This window comes from Cetorhinus maximus, chromosome 11 (assembly GCF_964194155.1).
Source record: "Cetorhinus maximus chromosome 11, sCetMax3.hap1.1, whole genome shotgun sequence".
NCBI lineage: Eukaryota > Metazoa > Chordata > Chondrichthyes > Lamniformes > Cetorhinidae > Cetorhinus > Cetorhinus maximus.
In genome coordinates, this window is record NC_135889.1 from 53,959,742 (window position 1) to 53,982,268 (window position 22,527).

At 40.7% G+C, this 22,527-nt stretch overlaps 1 protein-coding gene across 2 annotated transcripts in view; it reads right to left on the reverse strand.

Annotated features, from left to right (window-relative positions):
* Nucleotides 1-431: 431 nt before the first annotated feature.
* Nucleotides 432-22,527, reverse strand: part of ube2e3 (ubiquitin-conjugating enzyme E2E 3 (UBC4/5 homolog, yeast)) — a 154,951-nt gene continuing 132,855 nt past the window's right edge. For both annotated transcript variants that reach the window (XM_078551940.1, XM_078551942.1), the window contains exon 6: nt 432-1,064. In XM_078551940.1, coding sequence (XP_078408066.1) covers nt 967-1,064 — 98 coding nt within the window. In that variant the 3' untranslated portion in view covers nt 432-966. The remainder of the gene's footprint in view (nt 1,065-22,527) is intronic.

Sequence of the window (22,527 nt, forward strand, 5' to 3'; positions counted from 1 at the left end):
GAGGCCTGGCAACTAAATTAGGGCAAAGTAGGTAAGAGTACCTGCTTCTTCATATTATTAGACGTCTAATAGCATGTCGTAAAAATAAATTAGGATTTGTTCTGAATTATACTGTGCACCAGGTTCTGTTTTGGATCAACAAGATAGTGCCCGTGCCAGCATAACTGCATGCTTACACCAATCTACTACCATTTACCTACTGTCAACATTCTGCACCATGACATTTTGTTACTTAATATTAAAAGCTGATTTGTTTTACCCTAATGGATGGTCATTTTTGACACAGCTATTCCTACTGCGACTCTATTTTTATCCAGTGATGTTGCCACCTTTGCATAAATCAGCAACAAGTGCAATTACAACATCCAAGCATATAACTCAAGCTATATTACTCCCCGACCAAATAACACACTGAATATAAAATAAATAAATAACCTCGGAAACAGTTTATTGTGTTTTGAGATGATACATCAGGTGCTCATTATTTAGAGCTACAAAGGTTTAAATGAAATCTCTTCATTACAAATTGACAAAAAGGTAAAACGGATTCACAACAGCATGTACCACATGATCGGAAATGGAACTGGGTTTAATACGAATGCCAAAATTCTAATAATCTACAGCTATCATAGATTTCATACAGATAATGGATTAGGCTAAAATGCACCATAATATTTGGTTGACTTGAGGAACATTTTCCTTATTACATCACAAAATACATTTTGATATCCCAAAGAAGCAGACTTGCAAGTAGGCATTTAAACATAACTAATCTACTGCTACAAAGATCTACTTCAATAGCTTTTACCTTTTACAGGGCTTGTCCCAATCTTCAAAAGATAAAAGCAGAGATTAGAATCAGTATAACATATACACAGAAGTCCGTATTGTAAAGGCTATAAAGAATTGTTGCACATTGTAAATAATGCCTCCTGCTCCTTTTCACAACACAGGAAGTGATGCAATTTATGTAGCATATCTCTTGGTCCACTGTCTGGCTATCCTGTCATGTTCTGCTCTGTTGGTCAAATATTGGGTTGCTATGCTCCCAACTAGAGGATCCGCTGTGAAACAGAAAGAAATGAATGAATAAACCAAAGCTGAAAAAATTAAGGATGTTTTATTTTTCACCAGTTTCCCCCACCCCTCCCCGACTTTTTTTGCATTCCTTCATTTACCACATTTTCCCCAGATCTCCAATATATTAGCTTCCAACACTTTAACAGTAGTGTTACATAGGAAATCATGAAAAATGCTTTTTTACCCAAAAGCAAGCCAAAGCAAAACTGTTACTAGAATTAAGACAACTCCAAAAATGCCAATTTTCAAATGGGATAATGGCATAAAAAGTATTTTGTCAAACTTAAATTATGACATTATTTTCAAATAGGCATGCCTAGGCAATTCACAATGGAAAATAGTTTTTGTTTTGCCTTCAAGGTTTTATGGTATCACCATCAACCCACAATTTTTACATGGGCTGCATTTTGTGGGCAGCAGTTAGGGATAGTGCTCGCCACTGACCTTGAAAAAGCTGCCCACCATGATTTAACCGGCTCCAGAGCTTACCTCTATTTCTCTATTTCAATGTCACTCTGGCTGGATGCCATACTAAATTCAATCACACTGAAGTCTTCTCAGAGCAGAAAGTAAAAAGCACGAAATATAATTCACATTTTAATCACTGTGCTGAAAGTCAAATAAAGATTGGAGCATACACGTGGGATTAAAGGAAGCAGAAATCTCAAATTTTAAATAAAATAAAAACATTTTAGATTGATCATTCCATTTTTAAATGTTCTTCAAAGGAAGTGTTAACATTTGTAAAATTAGCTTTCCAGGGCCAGTGAGGTTGTTCAATAGTAATTATGACTTAATGTGTCATAAAAATATCTGTTACTCTTGACTGACTAAGGCTCAACATTTTCATTTATTTTAAGATAGCTAAAAGTGTACAAAAGGTTCATGCCAAATCAGTGATTCTGTGTAGATTCCATGGGTGATGGCTGCAACAGCACATTTTGTGGAGGAGCAGGGTTTCACTGACAGCAATTTCTGGATTTCCTGTTTAACTGCGCATGCATGGATGCTAGAAGAAGTTGCCATTAGTTTTACAAAGTGATGATGGTGAACACTGAAGACTTTTGTTGTCATTACAACTGCAAATTCTAGTCCGATAGCTTTTCGCTATATGGAAACATTACTAATGTTGCATAACAAATCTTATTTTTGCTGTACTAAGTTTTACGAGTTATCTGATGCATTCTTGAAAAATAATCTTCCTATGCCTTGGTTTTAATTTTGTTCCGTTGTGTGTTTGTGCTGCTGAATAAAACAGACTGCTAAGGCCACTGATTGTATCAATTCAATGCCTAAAATTCGTACTTGCCTTTTTTCCTTCCTCAAATGTTTAATTTTTTCTAGAGTGCTGGCCTCTGTTTTAGGGAGCACAGAAAAGCCCTAGAAAGTATAACTGCAAGATTCTAGCAATCAATGGCCTGGCTGCCTGCTGGACAACTCATTCTTCCAATATGTCTTTAAAGCATGTCAGAATAATGCCTGTGACCCCATGCACATAAACAAATTGAGCGTTATAATCTGTTCATTCACAGTCCCATCAAGGTTTGACCTCAGATTCTCATCAAGAGGAAGAGACAGACAGGCCAGTGTTTCTTTTCCTCTCAGCTGACCCCAAGCAACTCTTTCTGATTCGTATGTATATTTATAAAGAAAGTTCAATTAATGACAACAGCATAATGCAAATTTCAATTTCTTGCATGGTACTTAGACATCATACTGCATAAACTCAATCTGTCAGGTCATTCTCATGGCTTTGAACTCAAGTGCCACCATTAATGTACCTCACCAACAGGCTATTTCTCTTCCCAAGAATAGAGATTAATGCTTTGATTCTGCTACAAGTTTCTACAAATCTAGGAGTGTTTCAGTGTGCTCAAGATAGAAATTTTGCACTTTCATGCCATGTTCCATGCAAGTGTACAATGATATATAGATTTCGGGGCAAAAACATGAAAGCAAATGGAAAAAGGTAACTAACATTGCTAGTGGACACCATAATGGTGTATATGGGGTCCTTTAAGTTGAATGGCAATTTTGTTAAAGCTGCAGTCACACGTGACTAACATTTGAATTTAGGAAAGTATATATGATTACATAAGGCTATAAATTCAAAGATGAAAGGATTATGAAGCATGGCTAATTAGCTAACTGGATCAAAAGATAATTCTATGAACACAAAACCTATAGCTGCAAACTAAAAATGTTTGACAAGGGAGTAGCCACAAGTGAAGATCTATAGGAACTCATTATGGGTTCCTTACTTATAATGCTGTTGAAAACCTGACTGCTTTGGTTCAAGACAAAACTTCCAACAGTCAGCATTGACGCCAAGCTTCTGGAAAATGGTATCTGCTAGATTGTTCTTTGAGCATTTTATTTGAGACACAGATGTGTCTGTTGCAGCATTAACATACACACTACCTGTAAGGTTATAAAAATTACTGATACACTAAGATATGAGTGCAGCCATAAATCTAAGCAAAACGCATAGCATTCAAAAAGATTTAGAACAAAAAGAGTACGACCTTATTGGAGACTCACTGACCAGCTACATTTTTGCTTTATAAGCTGACTATGCAGTTCATAATTTATGCCTGTTGGCATGTCAGATAGACTTGTGTGCAATCAGGTACACCAAAAATAGATCACACCCCTCAGAACAAGTGATCCAATCTGCCCACAGGTACCTGCATGAAATAACCCACACAGATTAGGTGATAAATCTGTGAATTGAGATTAATCAACCTTAAAGAGTTGAACAGTCAACATTATGATAGACATCCATGGAGTGCTGGCTGGTGACCCGTGTGATGCAAAAGACTCCCCAGAGAATTGTCAAACAATTTTCCTGCGCTTGTTAGGGCCAGGGAAGTAAGTATCTATTACCACAGCAGTTCAGGAAACAGCTTGCTTGCACACTTCTCACAAACAGTCAAACATTGAAGAGAACAAAGATGATAAACTCCACATTCTTGGTTTGATAGTGACAGTATTCTACTGAAATTTAGATAACTCATGAAAAGAACATAGCAGTCTGAAGGAATGCATATCAATCGGGGCAGGAACACCTTAGTGATCCAAAGCAGGGTGCCTACAAACAGGACAACAAAAGCAAAATGCTATGGATGCTGGAAAGATTTAATGCTTCCTTCAATAACCTTTCATTAGTTTTGACGAAAGATCATCGAGCTTAAATATCAACTTTGTGTCCGTCTCCACAGATGCTACCTTATCTGCTGAGTCTTTTAAGCATTTTGTTTTCATTGCAAACCTCACTGCTTTGGTTCAACACAAAACTTCCAACAGTCAGCATTGACGCCAAGCTTCTGGAATATGGTATCTGCTAGATTGTTCTTTGAGCAATTTTTTTGACAGATGTGTCTGTTGCAGCATTAAGATGCTTTAGCAGACATTTTCTGAAGGTTAAGTAGGCAATGTTCAAAAGCTAGTGAAGAGCGGGGTCAGAAAAGTGCGAATTATAACCTAGTGATGCCATTGGACATGCATAATTCTATAATACTTGTGTGGGTGAGAAGAATTTCATTTGAGAGAGTTTGGTGCTATTGGAGTTTCGGGCTTACACTAATCATATTCTTCATTAGTTGATTACAGAGCAGGGAACTGTGCACAGGAATAGTGCACAAGACGACAGTCATTATGGACAACAGAGTAGAAAAGCAACATATTTGCACCACTTGTCAGAACTTGGTTTTTTGAAGTGAAAGAACTAGATACTTCTGCAGCAATTGACAGCTACCTTGGGTAGAGGGGACAAGGGTGCTTTGGACCAAATTCGCCAGAATGTGACCAATCAAGAGGCAATATGTAGAAGTTCAACCATGGTTTTAATGAATGGTGGAGCAGGGTCAAGGGACTATAGGGCTCCTGTTTCTTATGTGCTTGTGTTAATGCCAGACAGTTCCAAACTTCCCTAGATTCAGAGAAGGTTCCATTGGATTGGAAAATAGAAAACATAACTCCTTTATTCAAAAAGGGAGCAAGACAGAAAGCAGGAAACTGTAGGCCAGTTAGCCTAACATCTGTCATAGGGAAAATGTTAGAAGCTATTATTAAAGATGTTATAGCAGGGCACATAGAACCATTCAAGGAAATCAGGCAGAGTCAACAGGTTTTGTAAAAGGGAAATCATGTTTAACCAATTTATTGGTGCTCTTTGAAGGAGTCACACATGCTGTGGATAATAGGGAACCAGTGGTTGTACTGTACTTAGATTTCCAGAAGGCATTTGATTAAGTGCCACATCAAAGGTTTCTGCAGAAAGTAAAAGCTCATGGTGTAGGGGGTAACATATTGGTTTGGATAGAAGATTGGCTAGTTAGCAGGAAGCAGAGAGTAGGCATAAATGGGTTTTTTTCTGGTTGGCAGGATGTGACGAGTAATGTGCCACAGGGATCAGTGCTGGGGCCTCAACTTCTTACAATTTATATAAATGACTTGGATGCTAAATGTGATGACGCAAAGATAGGTAGGAAAGTAAATTGTGAAGAGGATGTAAGGAGGCTACAAAGTGACATAGATAGGTTAAGTGAGTGGGCAAAGATCTAGCAAATGGAGTATAATGTGGACAAATGTGAAATTGTTCATTTTGGCAGGAAGAATAAAAATGATCTAAATGGTGAGAGATTGCAGAACTCAGATTCAGAGAGATCTGTGTGTCCTTGTGCATGAATTACAAAAGGTTAATATGCAGGTAATTAGGAAAGCTAATAGAATGTTTTCCTTTATTGTGAGGGGAATGGATTAGTAGGGAGGTTATGCTTCAGTTGTACAGAGCATTGGTGAGACCACAACTGGGAGTAGTGTATACAGTACTGGTCTCCTTATTTAAAGGAAAACGTAAATGCATTAGCAGTTCTGAGAAGGTTTACTTGACTAACGCCAGGAATGGGCACGTTGCCTATGAGGAAAGGCTGGATAGGTTAGGCTTGTGTCCACTGGAATTTAAAAGAGTAAGAGATGACTTAATTGAAACCTTTAAGATCCTGAGGGGTATTGACAGGGTGAATGCGGAGAGGATGTGGGAGGATTCTCTTGTGGAAGAATCTAGAACTAGGGGTCACCGTTTAAAAATAAGGGATCGCTCACTTAAGACAGAAAGGAGGAGAAATTTTCTGAGGGCCTTGAGTCTTTGAATATTTTTAAGGCAAAGCTAGATAGATTCTTGATTAACAAGGGGGCGAAAGGTTATCTGGGGTACGCTGGAATGTGGGGTTGAGGGTACATTCACATCAGCCATGATCTTATTGAATGGCAGAGCAGACTCAAGGGGCCGAGTGGCCTACTCCTGCTCCTAATTCATATGTTCCTGTGTTAGATACAGGAATAATGCAGAAAGGGGGAAGTGGGCGACTACCCATCAGCACTGCAAAATGGAACAAAACTCTCAGGTGATGCGAACCTGAGTTATTGAAGATGTAGAACAGATATTTAGCATTGGAGAAATAGGAGATGGACAGGTAACAGGGTCTCAGAAAAGGATAATGCGATGCAGCACTGTAGCATCATAGCACAAGGGACAAGCCAGGGAAGTGAGAGGCAATTAGATTACAAGAATTGGAGAGTGGATGTTCTGGGGAGTTCTATAATGAGGGATGTAGATCACCTCTTTTTTATGCTTTAATGAGCTCAGAATGTCTCCTAGTTGCCAGGGCAGGGGCGGGTGAGGGCAACACTGAAAGGGTGAAAAATTTCTGGAAAGGGAGAGAGTGTAATGAAAAGCTTGGGTCCATTTCGAATCAATAGCAGAGATACAAATACACTTGAGGTCTTGCAGTGGAAATTTAAAATGTTTCACATTAGTTTGAAAACCATGACTACTAGGGTGGTAATTGCTAGATTGTCTCCTGCACTGTGTGCTGACTGAATTTAAGAGAAGAAGACTTTGTCAACTCATGGCTGGGTTTAAGGTGTTGGTGGCATGCAGGGTTCACATTCTTGAGGTAGTTGAGTGAATTCTACAGGAAAATATGGCCTGCACCTTAACATCACAGGGTAAACAGACAGTGCAGGAGTATTAAAATTAATATGGTGGAAGAGCATGTTGTAGTTAAGTCAGGTTTGAAATTAAATAAGGAGAGCAGAATTATAAAGCTATTGGAATAGAAACAGCAGTCTTAGCTGAAACAAATTGTAAGAAAGTACCAAAGGATAAAGGGAGCAAAATAACAGAGCATAGACAGAATGACCTTTTGTGATGTAAACTCCAACAGTAATTGCAACCATGAAAATTGAAAGTTGAATTCTGCAGCAACAGAAGACTCACTGATGCCAGGTGGCACTTGTTTGGAAGTCCTCCTTGTTTTGTACCATCCAGTACAGCACTCTAAAACAAGTCAATACATGGTGAGGCCCTGGTTATCATAAACCAGCAGTACCATTCTGGTAAATGGCCAGTGTTTCCACAAATAACACCATCAGAGTGTTCAACAGAAAGAGAGGGAAGGGCAGGTGGAAATGGAAGAGAAAAAAAGCAACCAGTGACAAACTAAGAGAATTAGAGCATGAACAAAAACAGAAACTCTTAATTTCTCGTCTTTAATGTCCTCAAGCAGCCCAAACCACTTCACAACTAATCAACTACATTTGAAATTGTATAGAAAAATGCAACATTCAATTTTATTGCCAATTAAGCATTAAACTGTCTATTAGGAGGAGTGGGGAAAAAAAATCAATGTGCAAGAGAAGACCCTCAAGATATTGCAGCCAGCTAACCTTTTTAAGATCCACTGGCAGCTCGTTTCTGTACAAGATGTTCCACCACAAGTCACTGATAAAAGCAGAGCCAATATTTGAATTTTAAACTTGCATTAATGGAACAAAAAAGTGTGGACAGAACATCAAATCAGAGACAACGATACTTTATACAAGGAAAAACAAAATTACCTTAAGATTATGTTACCATATGTTGTTACCAATTTGTACCTTTTTATTAGTAAATATTATGGTTTAGAAACCTTGTCAACTTATATTATAATGTGGCGCTGTCACATAAAAAGATAAGTTTTAAGAAAATAGTCACTTTTCTGTGACACAATAACACATTGCTGATATAGGAATGTATACAGAAGACTCACTGATGCCAGGTGGCACTTGTTTGGAAGTCCTCCTTGTTTTGTACCATCCAGTACAGCACTCTAAAACAAGTCAATACATGGTGAGGCCCTGGTTATCATAAACCAGCAGCACCATTTTGGTAAATGGCCAACGTTTCCACAAATAACACCATCAGAGTGTTCAGCAGAAAGAGAGGGAAGGGCAGGTGGAAATGGAAGAGAAAAAAAGTTGATTGGTTGTGAAGTGGTTTGGGCTGCTTGAGGACATTAAAGGCGAGAAATTAGAGTTTCTGTTTTTGTTCATGCTCTAATTCTCTTCTCAATTTGTCACTGGTTGAATTTGGCTCACCTAGCCTGCTCCGCCATTCAATTGGATCATGGCTGATCATTTGTCTCAATGCTACTTCCCCACACTATCCCCTTATCCCTTGATGTCATTAGTACCCAGAAAAGTATCCATTTCTGTCTATAACATGCTCAATGATCGAGTTTCCACAGCCTTTGTGGGGTAGAGAATTCCAAAGATTCACCACCCGAGTGAAGAAATTCCTCATCTCCATCTTAAGTGGCCTGCCCACTAATTCTGAGGCCATGTTCCCGGGTTCTAGACTCACCAGCCAGGTAAAACATCCTATCTACATCGACCCTATCACACCCTGTAAGAATTTTCTAAGATTCAAGATTTCTCTTATTCTTTGAAACTCTAGATAATACAGTCCCAGTTTCCACAATCACTCCTCATAAGACAATCCCGCCATCCCAGAGATTAGTCTACTTTGCACTACTTCTATGGCAAGTATATCCTTCCTTAGATAAGGAGACTAAAACTGTACATAATACTCCAGATGCGGTCTCAGCAAGGCTATATACAATGGCAGCAAGGCATCTTTACTCCTGTAATCAAATCCCCTTGTGATAAAGGCCAACATACCATTTACCCTCCTGTTTGCTGCACCTGCATGCTAGCTTTTAGTGACTCATGAACAAGGACACCCAGGTCCCTTTGGACATCAACACATCTCAACCTCTCACCATTTAAGAAATACTCTGCCTTTCTGTTTTTTTTCTATCTCTTTATAAACACTGATTTCATGCAGCTCCTAATTTTCACAAACCCCTTGATTCCCTAGAATTTCTGGGAGATTTTCTATATCTTTCTCAGTGAAGACAGGCAGAAAATACTGGTTTAGTTTTTCCGCCATTCCCTTCTTCATTATAAATTCTCCTGTCTCTGCCTGTCATGGTCCCACATTTGTCCTTGCTAATCTTTTCCTTTTCACACACCGAATGAAGATTTTACAGTTCACCTTTATGTTTCTTGCTAGTTCAGTATCAAAACCTTGATGCCTAAAGAACAAAATGTAGTGCTTGTCACTGGTGCAGGCCAGTTCTTTGGAGAACAATCCAAAAATAATAGCCAAAGCCTTGCTTTCTCCCCTCAGTCCCTTCTATTCCTCCGCTTCAAAGTTTATCCGATCCAATAAAAAAGTAATGGTCTCTGCCTTAACTACTCTATGGGGTAAAGAATCCCATACTCCAACATTAACAACTTGTATTCACATATCACCTTTAACATCATAAAACATCCCAAGGTGTTTAACAGGAGCTGTATCAAAAAATTTGACATATAAGGAAAGAGGTGAGATGACTAAAAGCTTAGCCAAAGAGGTAGATTTTAAGGAGTGTCTTAAAGGAGGAGAGATGTTTAGGGATGGCATTCCAGAGTTTAGGACCTCAGCAGATGAAGGCATGGCCACCAATGGTGTAGTGTTTAAAAGTGGGGAGGCACAAGAGGGCAGAACTGGAGGACCCCAGATAACTTGAGGGTTGTAGGGCTAGGGAAGATTACAGAAATAGGGAGGAGTGGGCCATGGAGGGATTTGAGAACAAAGATGACTTTTAAATGAAGCATTCCTTTTGTTAATTGGTTATTTTAACAAAACCCTTATATCTGTCAAACACAATAGCTTTCACAAGTCTCTGCTAGCTAACTCAGTTCACTTCAAAATGCATTGTCCATAAATGACATCAACTGAGTTGGTCCAGTCTTAATCAGCAGCTTATCTGCTGTCCCTTCTTGTACCAGAGCATTATATTGGCTACTTCAGAATCTTTTTATAGAACAAAGAAGGTCATTCATGCCCCTCAAACCTGCTCTGTGGGAATAGAAGACTATTCAGCTCCTTGAACCCACTCTGTAGTAACATAAGTAGGCCTTTCAACAGTTCGATTACATCATGGCTGTTTGCACCTCAACTCCATTTATCAGACTTTGCTTCATATACTTTGAGACATTTACCCAACAAAAATCTATCAATTTCAGTATTAAAAGTTCCAGTTCTCCATGCATCCACAGCCTTTTTGGGTGAGGGAAGAATTTCAAATTTCAACTACACTTTGCGTAAAAAAGTGCTGCATGTTTCAGTTTAGTTTCAATATATTTATTCTCTGAACTCTACTTTGACACAGTACTGTTAGGAAATTGTAGGTGTTAGGAATGAGTTTTAACTTTAAAGTTTAAGTTTGATTTGTGTCTCTGTATCTGTATGTTAACAAAAGGTCAAATTGAGTTTTAGTTTCACTTTAAAGGTGCCTGCATTTCTAATGAGTGTTTTATGACTGTTGCAGCTAAGTTAAATAAACGAGTTGAGAAACTGGGCCACTAACTAGCAACAGGGGTCCAGAGAGGCAGGTCCCTCCCACAGACTCTCAGAAAAAACTAGATACAGCAGTTTGATTTGGAAGCTGTTTGAGTTCAGTTGGTTTTGAAGATAGCTGCCGGCAGAAGCAACCCAGAAGGGGCAGATAGCCAGTTCCAAGCTAAAATTGGTTGAAAGTAGCAGCCAGAGAGAGACTAGAGCAAAGGAGACAGATAGCCAGTCCTAAATCCAGGGGAGTGGAACAGGAGAAAGTACCAAAAAGACCTTCTAGTGAAAGGAAGGACAGGAACCTGAAAAAGGTCCTAAGTGGAGTTAAGAATGGGCAGCAGAGAAAGGCTCCAAGCTTCAGGAAGCAGATTTTAAAGCGAGACACCAGTAGGTCTAAAGAGGCAGCTGAAGGTCTGTAACTCTTTGCTATGGGCATGTGAAGCAGTGGTCTACTGTTGACAGCTGAGTCAGTGAGAGAGTGTGTGTGGAGGAAAGCCTGAACGCATATAGTGACCCAGGGGAAAGGAACATCAGAAGGAGAGTTCAAAACCTTGGAGGTGAACCCTTGCGGAAGGCGTTTGAGAGAAAGTGACAGTTTGGGAGAAGATTCCAAAGTGAATTATTGGAGAGTGGAGATTGGAAACCCTTGTGTGAAAGACGGAGTTCAGTGAGACTAAATGGCTCACAGTGTGACAGGTGTCTGGGGGGAGCTGAGGAGAGATCCATAGCATCTGTCTGGGGTGGTATCTGTCACATAGCTCCAGAGTGTGGTGTGTCTGACTACAAGGTCACCTTACTGTGTACTTACAGTGGACATTAGACTATAAGATAGCTTTTGTTATCCTTACAAATCTGTATATATCTGTAAAGGTATAGTTGTGGGTGAAGGAGTATTCTAATCTAGTTCATCTTTTCTTTAATAAATGTTTTATGCTTTGTTAAAAGTTCGTTAGCTGACTCCGGTGACTGTTCAGTAGCCCCTCTCCACGTATCTAAACAAACAAATAAAAGTTAGGAGCTATAAAGCTGGGTTCCACCCTGGGATCAGGCTTGTCCAGGGGTGATCTCAGCTGGGATCATAACAGTACCTTTATGACTGAGCAGTCAGCCATTCAGTCCCTCGAACCTGTTCCACCAATGAGATCATTGCTGAGAAACCCTCAATACATTTGGCTAACAAAAATTCTAACAATCAACCTCAGATTTAAAAAAACATTAAACTGGCATCTGCAGATTTTTGAAGGAGAGAATTCTACATTTCTACAACTCTTTGCATGAGTTTTTCCCAACTTCTCTCCTTAATGGCCTGGTGCTGATTTTAAGCTTTTGCCCCTTTGTCCTATGCACACCCAGCAGTAGAAAATGCTTCTCTCTATCTACCCTATCAATTTCTTTCAAAATCCTCAAAGCCTCAAATCAAACCACCTATCAATCATCTATATTCCAGGAAATACAAGCCTAGCTTGTCTCTCCTACTTTTTAACCTTTAGATCCCAGGTAACATTCTGGTGAATCTTTGCTGTACTCTGTCCAAGGCCAATATATCTTAAGACACAATGCCCAGGACTGTACAGTGATCCAGATTTCATCCAATGGGTCTTTAAACAGCTGTAAATGAAACTTCCATCCTTTTATATTCTAACCTTCTAGTTGTAAGGGCTAACATTCAATTAGAAACTTATTTTCACTCCTTGTCCATCATATTTGAACATGAATATTGCTGAGGAGAGCCATGCTGCCAAAGCTTTTCATTTTGCAGTCATCAGGACAAAGGTAAAAACGCCAAATGATCATAACAATTTATACTACAGTAAAGGGAACTGACTGGTTGACAAGTCAACTGATTGGCCGAGGCATTGCCATGGAGAAAGCAATGCGAAACTATAGACACTCGAAGCTCCATGGTAATTCAAAAAAATGCACAAGGCTTGGACATATTCTTTTTGTTCGTAGAGAACGGGTTCCTGCGTTATGTCACTTCCAACAAGCATAAATGAGCCATGTTACGAGCTCGGCTGATTATTTTAAATTGGTCGTTAGTGTAGCTATTAGCACGCCCAGGATTGTCAGCAAGTACTGCCAAATTGTGGAATCACATTTAACAGTAAAATATTTTGTTTTGGGTTTGCAAGTGCAGGCTGGTTGAATAAGGTCTGTACTCAGCCTATTACAACCAACCAAAGGAACATGCTGTTTGATTTGATCAGCCAATCGTTAGAACATATGGCCTACAAACCTGGCATCACACCAGCACAGAAATTCATACACAACGTTGCTCAATTGTGTCCAGAAGGAAGTCCTTCTGGACTGATGGCAGCATCCCGTTAGTGGAAAATACCATTCGTGTAGCCACTCCACAGTAGCAGCGTGAAATGGCTTCCTTAATGTCTGGTGTTGCTGTGAGGCCTCAGAGCCAACCCTGACATACAAATCTGCAATGATGTAAAAGCACAATACTGCAGATGCTGGAAATCTGAAATAATAGAGAATGCTGGAAAAACTCAGATCTGCCAGCGTCTGTGGAGAGAGAAAGAGTTAATGTTTCAAGTTCAATATGACTCTTCTTCAGAACACAAATACATTTACAAATTTGCAAACCTGACAAAGGGATTGAAGTAGTAATTCTAAACAAGTGCGATTATGTTGACAAAACGCACATCACTCTCAATGACAGTTCCAAATTTGTATCGGTGGATCTGCCACCAAGCATGATGCACAGCCTTGCTCAAAAGCAAGCTACAAAAAGTTTGTTTGACTTGTGCAAGAGTAATGAACTGCCTTGCAATGTATATGATGGGATACATCCTCATGGTTTCGCACATGTATGGGCTGCTGAAGGCAAACAAAAGTGATACTCCCCATTTTACCTATGACCGGTTCTGCACAGCATAAATTGGCCAAATAGTAGACTAAGCTACCATAGCCAGTTCTTAGTGAGTTTTCTCACACATAGTGAAGGATTCCTAGTCTTCGGTGAAGACGATATGTGACCTATGTATTAATAGCAACGCCTCATCTATGTGCTTGTTTGACATTGCAAGCTTATTTACGAACATGTCACTGACATTCAACATTTGTACACATCACTATGTCACGGTAATTATAGATGCATTACCATTTTCTGAATATCTATTCATTGAGCTTATGAACTCAGCAATTCGCACAGTTAAGTTCAGTTTTAATGCCCAAATGGATGGTGTAGCTATGGGAGCCCTTCTAGGTCCAGCACTCAACATTTTCATTGGTTTATACAAGAAACACAATTTTGATTAAATGAGCCCTATCCTTCTAGCCCATGCATATTTCTGATACATAGATATGCTCGCAATTTTTGAATCTGCAGTTGTATGTAAGGATTTCCTTACACACCTTAATACACTTTAACCTTTGCTCAAATTAACTTTTAGACGGGGGGCGTGTTGGACTGCGAAGAGCGAGGCTTCAGCAAGGAGCGCACTGGACTGCAAAGAGCGGGGCTTCAGCGAGGAGTGCACTAGACTGCAAAAAGCGAGGCTTCAGCAAGAAGCAGCGGCAGAGACACGCACCTGCTTGAAATCCGCAGAAGGAAGCAGCTTAAGCTACCAGTGCACTGTTAGGAACTAGAGATAGTTTAAGTACGTTATATTTGTATTTGTGGCTGTTAGAAACAAGTTTTAACTTTAAGTTCAAGTTTGATTTGTGTTTCTGTATGTGTGTTAATAAAGGGGAAAAGATGCCTGCATTTCAATTCCGTTTTACGACTCTTGAAGGGGAGTTAAAACAAAGGTAGAATAAAAAACTGGGCTGTTGCCTAGCAACAGGAAGCCTACATAGGGACAGAGAAACCAAAAAGAGTTTGAGTTCAGTTGGTAATTATGCTTTTTGGTTGAAAGGAGTTGCCAGCAGAAGCAACATAGGAGAGGGACAGATAGCAAGGCCCAAACCATAGTTGGAAACAGGAGCTAGAAAAAGCTAGATAGGAGGGAGCTGCAGGAAGGTTTCCCCAAAGAACAGAAGGAGGAGGCTCCTGAGAAGACTTTCTAGTCAAAGGGAAAGAACAGGAATCTGGAAAAGGTCCTGTTAAGTGAAGTTAAGAGTGAGGAGCAGAAAAGACACCAAGCTTAAAAGGAGAAAGCTGCAGGATGCAGACTTAAAGCAAAATATGCTCGCGAGAAGCCAGCAGATCCAAGGAGACAGCCAAATATCTGTAACTCTTCACTATGAGCATGTGAAGCAGTGGTGTTCGATTGTCATGGCTGAGCATTTGAGAGTGTGCGCACGAAAGGCAAAGCTTCAATGCACATGGCAATCCAAGGGAGAGGAACATCATAAGGAGAGTTCAAAACCCTCGACGTAGATCCTTGCAGAAGGCGCCTGAGAGAAAGTGTCTGTTTGGGAAAAGATTCCAAAGTGAGTTCTTCGAGAGTGGAAACCCTTGTGTGAGGGATGGAGTTCCATGAGACCAGTTGGCTCAGTGTGATAAGTGCCTGGGGGGAGTTGATAAAAGATCCATAGCACCTGTTTGGGGTGACATCTGTCACTTGGTTTCAGAGTGTGTACTTACTGTGAACTTTAGAGCATAAAATAGCTTTTGAAACTTGTGTTATCCTTACGAATCTGTACATATCTTCAAAAGGTATAGTTGTGGGAGAAGGAGCCTTGTAATATAGTTCATTGTTTCTTGTGCAATAAATGTTTTATTCTTTTGTTAAGTGCTCATCAGCTGACTCCATGCCTCTGCTCAGTAGCTTCCTTCCACATCTCTAAACAAAAAATAAAAAATTAGGATCTATCAAGCCAGATTCCACTCTGGGACCTGACTTGTCCAATAGTAACATCAGCTGGGATCATAACAGTGCACTGAGTTTGAGAGAAAAAAATTCAAACAGTGGCCTCACGGGAAAGCCACAAGTTGATTGGTTGGTGAGTAACTGCTGTTGGGAACTGGTCTGTAGAGGGCTGGAATTTAGAAAAATGTACACTTTTATATAATGCCCATCTTATAATTAATTTAGAGACAGTAGCAGATGAGAAGAAAGAAACTAGTGAATCCATTATTTCTTTTATTCTTAACTGATAGCATTTATTGGATTACTAAGATTTAAATTAGTACAGTGAGTGAGGTGAGAGGAGGCATTAATTTAATTCAAAATTAATCATGATAATTAATTAAGATACAGCAAGGATGGCAGGCTAGGTGCTGATGTGCTATGAGGCAGGATGTGGGAGATCCCACATCCAGGGCAAAAGTCTGCAATAAATGTCTACGGCTCGAGGAACTTCAGCTCAGAGTTATGAGCTGGAGGCTGAGCTGCAGAAACTGCAACACATGAGGGAGGGGGAATGTTACCTGGACACTTTGTTCCAGGAGGCAGTCGCACCCCTTTGTGTAGGGTCTTCTGTTTTAATCAGTGGTCAGAGACAGGAGGGTGTGACTGCAAGTAAGGCATGCAAGGGGATTGTGAAGGTAGAAGTGGAGGAGCCTCAGCCCTTGCAATTGTCCAACAGGTTCGAGGTGCTTGCTTGTACAAATGAGAGTGGGAACTGTAGGGTGGATGAGCAAATTGACCATTGCACCATGGTACAGGAAGCCATTCAAGCAGGGGGAGTTAACAGAATGTAATGGTATTCGGGAAAAGTATAGTGAGGGTGATAAGAGTTCTCTGCAGCCGAGAGTGAGTGTCCAGCAGGCTGTGCTGCTTGCCCGATGCCAGGGTTCGGGACATTTGCTTTAGGTTGGAGAAGAACTTGCAGTGGGTGGGGGAGGGTCCAGTGTTCGTGGTCCATGTAGGTACTAATGACAGAGGTAGGGCTTGGAAGGAGGTTCTATTTAGAGAATATGAACAGCTAAGGAATAAATTGAAAAGTAGAACCCCAAAGGTAACCTGAGCTACAAGAAAATTGGTATAGGGTGAATAAGATTAGAGAATTAAATGCATGGCTCAAAGATTGGTGTGGGAGAAATGGGTTTTGATTCCTCAGGCACTTACATCAGTCTTGGGGGGCGGAGGGGGGTAGTGGGAGTTGTATCGTTGGGACAGTCTTCACCTCAACTGTGCTGGGACCAGTGCTAAGGCGAGTCGTATAACTAAGGCAGTAGAGAGGGATTTAAAGCTAAATAGTGGGAGTGAGGGAAGATGTGATAAACTAAAGAGAAAGAAGAAGCTAAGAGGGCAGGATAGCAATAAGGGAAATGGTTATCAGACTGTGGCAGCAAGGGACAGAACACATAGGGTATTTGGTATTTAGGAAGGATAGGTAAAAAGGAAAAGGCGGTACCATCACACTGTTAATAAAGGATGGGATCATTACATTAGGAGAGGGGATCTTAAATCACAAGATCAAGATGTAGAATCAGTTTGGGGAATGCGAAGAAACAGCAAGGGGCAGTAAACTTTGGCAAGAATTGTTTATAGGATACCAAATAGTAGTGGCAATATAGAGCACAGTATAAAATGAGGAAATTAGAAGTGCATACATCAAGGGTAAAACAGTAATCATGGGGACTTCAATCTACACATAGAGCTAATTAGGTTTACCCTGCCTAATGCAGAGGATGACAAAATCCTGGAATGGATACACAATGGTCTTCTAGAACAGTATGTTGAGGAATTAAGAGAATGGACTATTCTAGATCTCGTATTGTGCCATGAGAAACAGTTAATTAATAATGCCATTGTAAAAGGAACCTTTAGGGAAGACTGGTCATCATATAATAGAATTTTACATGAAGTTTGGAAGCGATGTAGTTCAATCTGAAACTAGGGTCTTTAATCTAAAAGGAAACTACAAAGGTATGAGGGGAAAGCTGGCTGAGGTAGACTGGGGAACTACATTAAAAAGGCATGACGGTAGACGGGCAATGGATGGTATTTAAAGAATTAATACATGGTTTGCAACAAGTTTACATTCCCTCAAGGCACAAAAAGCCAACAAGAAAAGTAATCCAATCATGGCTAACGAGAGAAGTTAAAGATTCGACTAGATCAAAGGAAGAGGCATTTGAAGTTGCCAAAAAAGTGTAAGCCTGAGAATTGGCAGTATTTTAAAATTCAGCGAAGGGGAACCAAGAAATTGATCAAGAAAGAAAAAGGGACTGTAAAAGCTGCTATAGGTATGTAAACAGGAAAAATTTAGTAAAAACAAATGTGGGCCCATTACAGGCAAAGAATGGAGAATTTATAATGGATATTAAGGAAATGGCAGAGAAACTAAGCAAATTCTTCATGGGAGATGATAAAAAATTCCTCCCTGAAATACTGGGCAGCCAAGGGTAAGATTGAAAATCTGAAAGAAATTAGTATCAGTAAAAGAGTAGTGCTGGAAAAATTATTAGGATTAAAAGTTGATAAATCCCCTGGATCCGAGGATCTACATCTCAATATTGAAAGAGGTGGCTATAGAGTAGTGGATGCATTGGTGATCATTTTTCAAAATTCTGGGAACAGTGCCTGCAGATTGTAAGGGGGAAAGAGGGTGAGAGAGAAAACAGGGAACTACAGATTTGTTAGCCTGACATCAGTAATAGGGAAAATGCTAGAACTTATTATGAAGGATGTGATAACGGGGCACTTAGAAAATAATGATAGGATTGGGCAGAGTCAACAAGGATTTACAAAGGGGGAAATCATATTTGACAGAGAATGTTACTAGCAGGACCAGTGGATGTGGTGTGTTGGATTTTCAGAACGTTTTCAATAAGGTCCCATATGAGCTCAGTAAGCAAAATTAGAGCACATGGGAGTGGGGGTAATATACTGGCATGTATTGAGGACTGGTTAACGGACAAACATCAATAGAGAAACTGGTCATTCTCAGGTTGGCAGGCTATGAGTGGGGTGCTGCAAGGATCAGTCCTTGGGCCCCAGCTATTCATAATCTATATCAATGATTTGAAACATGGGGACCAAAATGTAATATTTCCAAGTACGCTGTTGACAAAACTTAGTGGGAATGAGAGTTGTGAGGCAGATGCAAAGGGGCTTCAAGGGGATTTAGACAGGCAAAGTGAGTGGGCAAGAATGAAAAATCATGTGGAAAAATGTGAAGTTATCCACTTTGGGAAGGGAAAACAGAGATTGAGGAGACTGGGCCTGTATTCTCCAATTTACAAGAATGAGAGGTGACCTTATTGAAGTGTATGAAATTCTTAGAGGGCTTGACAGATTAGATGCAGGAAGGATGTTTCCCCTGATTTGGGTGGCTAGAACCAGGGATCACTCTCAAAATAAGAGGTGGGCCATTTAGGAGCAAGATGAGGAGGAGTTCCTACTGTTAGAGGATGGTGAATCTTTGTAATTCTCTACCACAGAGGGCTGTGGAGGCTCAGTCATTGAGCATGTTCAAAGCAGAGGTCAACAGGTTTCTAGATATCAATGACATCAAGGAATGTGGGGATAGTGCAGGAAGATGGCATTGAGGTAGAAGATCAGCCATGATCTAGTTGAATGGCAGAGTAGGCTCGAGGGTCCAAATGGCCTACTCCTGCTCCTATGTTCCCTTGACATGCGAGTTGAGAAGTCCACAAATAGGTTCACCATTTAGGTCTACTGCAAGTCTATCCTCACTGGTCAATATACATGTGATTTTTGTTGTTCCTTGCACCATTACATAAGCCGTATCTTGTAAATAGGGCTCTAGCCATTTGCTCGCCATGCAAGTTTGATGCAGGAATATAGCACATCAAAGCTATCCTGATCAGTTCATTGTTTGTTGTGTATTGTGCAAACTCACAAATGGGCCAAAGGCCACAACTTTCAGACCTGAAATATGCCTGGTCTACCTCAATTTCCCCTGGAAAAGCAAGTACCTCAACAATTTGAACAACAGGTAAGGAAGCCATTTCATGCTGCTACTATGTAATGGCTACGTGAGTGGCAACAGCATATGAATTTCAGTGCCTGTGTGATGCAGGTACCTAGGCCATATGTCCCAGCAACTGGCTGACTGAATCAAATATCTTGTTCCTCAAGTATTTGTAATAGGCAGAGTACAGGTTATATTTAACAAGGCCACGCTTGCAATATCAAATATCTGTTTCTGCGATCAGGCATGACTTGAACAATCCTGAGCATGCTAATAACTACACCAACCAGTCTAACTCGTAGCGTGGCTCATTTACACTTTCTAGAAGTGACATACATTCATATGCAGGGACCGTTCTCCGCAAAAGGAATATGTTCAAGCCTTGCGCCCTTTTCTGAATTACCAGGGAACCTATAGTTCCCTATTGCTTTCTTCATAGCAACAATATGTACAGACCAACGAATCAGCACCCTTTTCTCCTGTAGTATAAATCTTTGTTATCGGTTGAAATTTGGCATTCTTTGTTTTGTCCTGATGAATGAAAGATGAAAAGGTTCAGCAACATGTCTCTCTTTTCAGCAATAGTCAAGTTCTGTAATACCAAGTGACTGTTTATATTTGAACATCAAAAAATATTCAATGGACTATCCTAAAGCTGCTATAAGTAATAGCAAAAATATGCAAACACCTCTATTATGCCATAACTTTACATACAATGTTGGCAATAGATTGCATACCCTTCACACCATGTTTCATAAATTACAAGTTAATCTCCTGTGGTATCACAGAGTCAAGTTCAAGTGTACTTTCAGCTGAAGGGTTAGATTAATACTTTGTAAATAAATGAAATTTGACTAGTGGGTCTATCTGACTGGGGCTTGTGCACCAGGATTAGCCGCACCCCTAGCCACGCTGTTCCAGTACAGCTACAACACTGGTATCTAACTGGCAATGTGCAAAATTTCCTAGGTTATGTCCTGTCCACAAAAAGCAGGACAAATTCACCCAGGCCAACTGCCACCCCATCAGCAAGAAATGGAGGGAGCCACAGAGTGTGCTATCAAGTTAGACTTACACAGCAATAACCTGCTGACCGACGTTCAGTTTCGGTCCTGCCGGGGTCACTTAACTCCTGACCTCATTACAGCCTTGATCCAAACATGAACAAAAAAGAGTTGAACGCCAGAGTTGAGGCAAGAGTGACTGCCCTTGACATCAAGGCAGCATTTGACCAAGTGCGGCATCAAGGAGCTCTGGCAAAATTGAAGTCAATGGGAATCGGGGGAAAACTCAGATGATTGGAGTCATACCCAACACAATGGAAGATGGTTGTGGTTGTTGGAGGTCAATCATCTCAGTCCCAGGACACCGCTGCAGGAATTTCTCAGGGTGGTGTCCTAGGCCCAACCATCTTCAGCTGCTTCAACAACAATGCTCCCTCCACCAAAAGTTCAGAATCCGCTTTAAGGGACACTTCTGTTCAGTCCGCAAGCATGATGTTAAGCTTCCAGTGGCCTGTTATTTTGATTCTCCACCTTGCTCTCATGCTGACATTTCTGTCCTTGACCGACTGCATTGTTCCAGTGAGTCTCAAAATAAACTTCAGGAACAGCACCTTATCTTTTAATTGGCAATTTACAGCCTTCTGGACTCATTGAGTTCAACAATTTTGGACTGTAAACTTTGTCCCCCATTTGTCCCCCTCTGCTGCTTTTGTTTTCTTTTTCTTTCCGTTAGCAGCACACATGCTCTAGGCACAATTTTTCTTTCTTTGCTTGCCCCATCTTGATTCCCTTTCGCCCTGGCAGGCTAACTCTGTCATTCAATCTCTCCTGTCTGCCACCCTATCATAGAGCTACGTTTGGTTTTTGTCCCACCCACCCCTTGCTTAAAACATATTACATCTCTAACTTTTCCCTGTTCTGATGAAAGGTCATCAGCCTGAAATGTTAACTATTTTTTTCCCTACACAAATGCTGCCTAACCCGAGCTCTTTTCCAGCATTTTCTGCTTTTATTTCAGTTGGAGAAGTTCGGTGATGATTGCACAACGTTCAGTACCATTCGCAACTCCTCAGATACTGAAGCAGTCTGTGTCCATATGCAGCAAGACCTTGACAACAATTCAGCCTTGGGCTGATAAATGGCAGATAACATTTGTGTCACACAAGTGCCAGGGCAATGACCATCTCTAACAAGGGAGAATCTAATCATTTTCCCATGACTGTCAATGGCATTACCACTGCTGAATCCCCCACTAACATCCTGGGGGCTGCCACTGACCAGAAACTGAACCGCCTTGGAGATTAACTCACTCCCCGACTCCCGAAGCCTGTCCACCATCTACAAGGCACAAATCAGGAGTGTGATGGGATACTCTCCAGTTGCTTAGATGAGTGCAGCTCCAACAACACTCAAGAAGCTCAAGCAGCCCACTTAATTGGCACCCCATCCATACTTTAAACATTCACTCCCTCCAGTACCAATGCAGTGGCAGCAGTGTGCACCATCTACAGGATGCAACTCAGCAACTCACCAAGGTTCCTTAGACAGCACCTTCCAAACCCGTGACCTCTACCATCCAGAAGGACAAGGGCAGCAAATGCATGGGAACACCACCACTTGCAAGCTCCCCTCAAAGCCACACGCCATCCTGACTTGGAACTATATTGCCATTCCCTCACTGTCACTGGGTCAAAATCCTGGAACTCACTCACACAGCACTGTGGCTGTATCTACACCCATATGGACTGCAGTGGTTCAAGAAGGCAGCTCGCCGCCACCTTCTCAAGGGCAATTAGGGATGCGCATAAAACGTTGGCCTAGCCAGAACTGCCCATATCCTGTGAAAGAATAAAAAAAGAGTTCACAATAAATCAGAGAACTGATCAGGTGATTTAATATTAAGTTGCAGTGGATAATAGCAGTTGACTCACACCACAA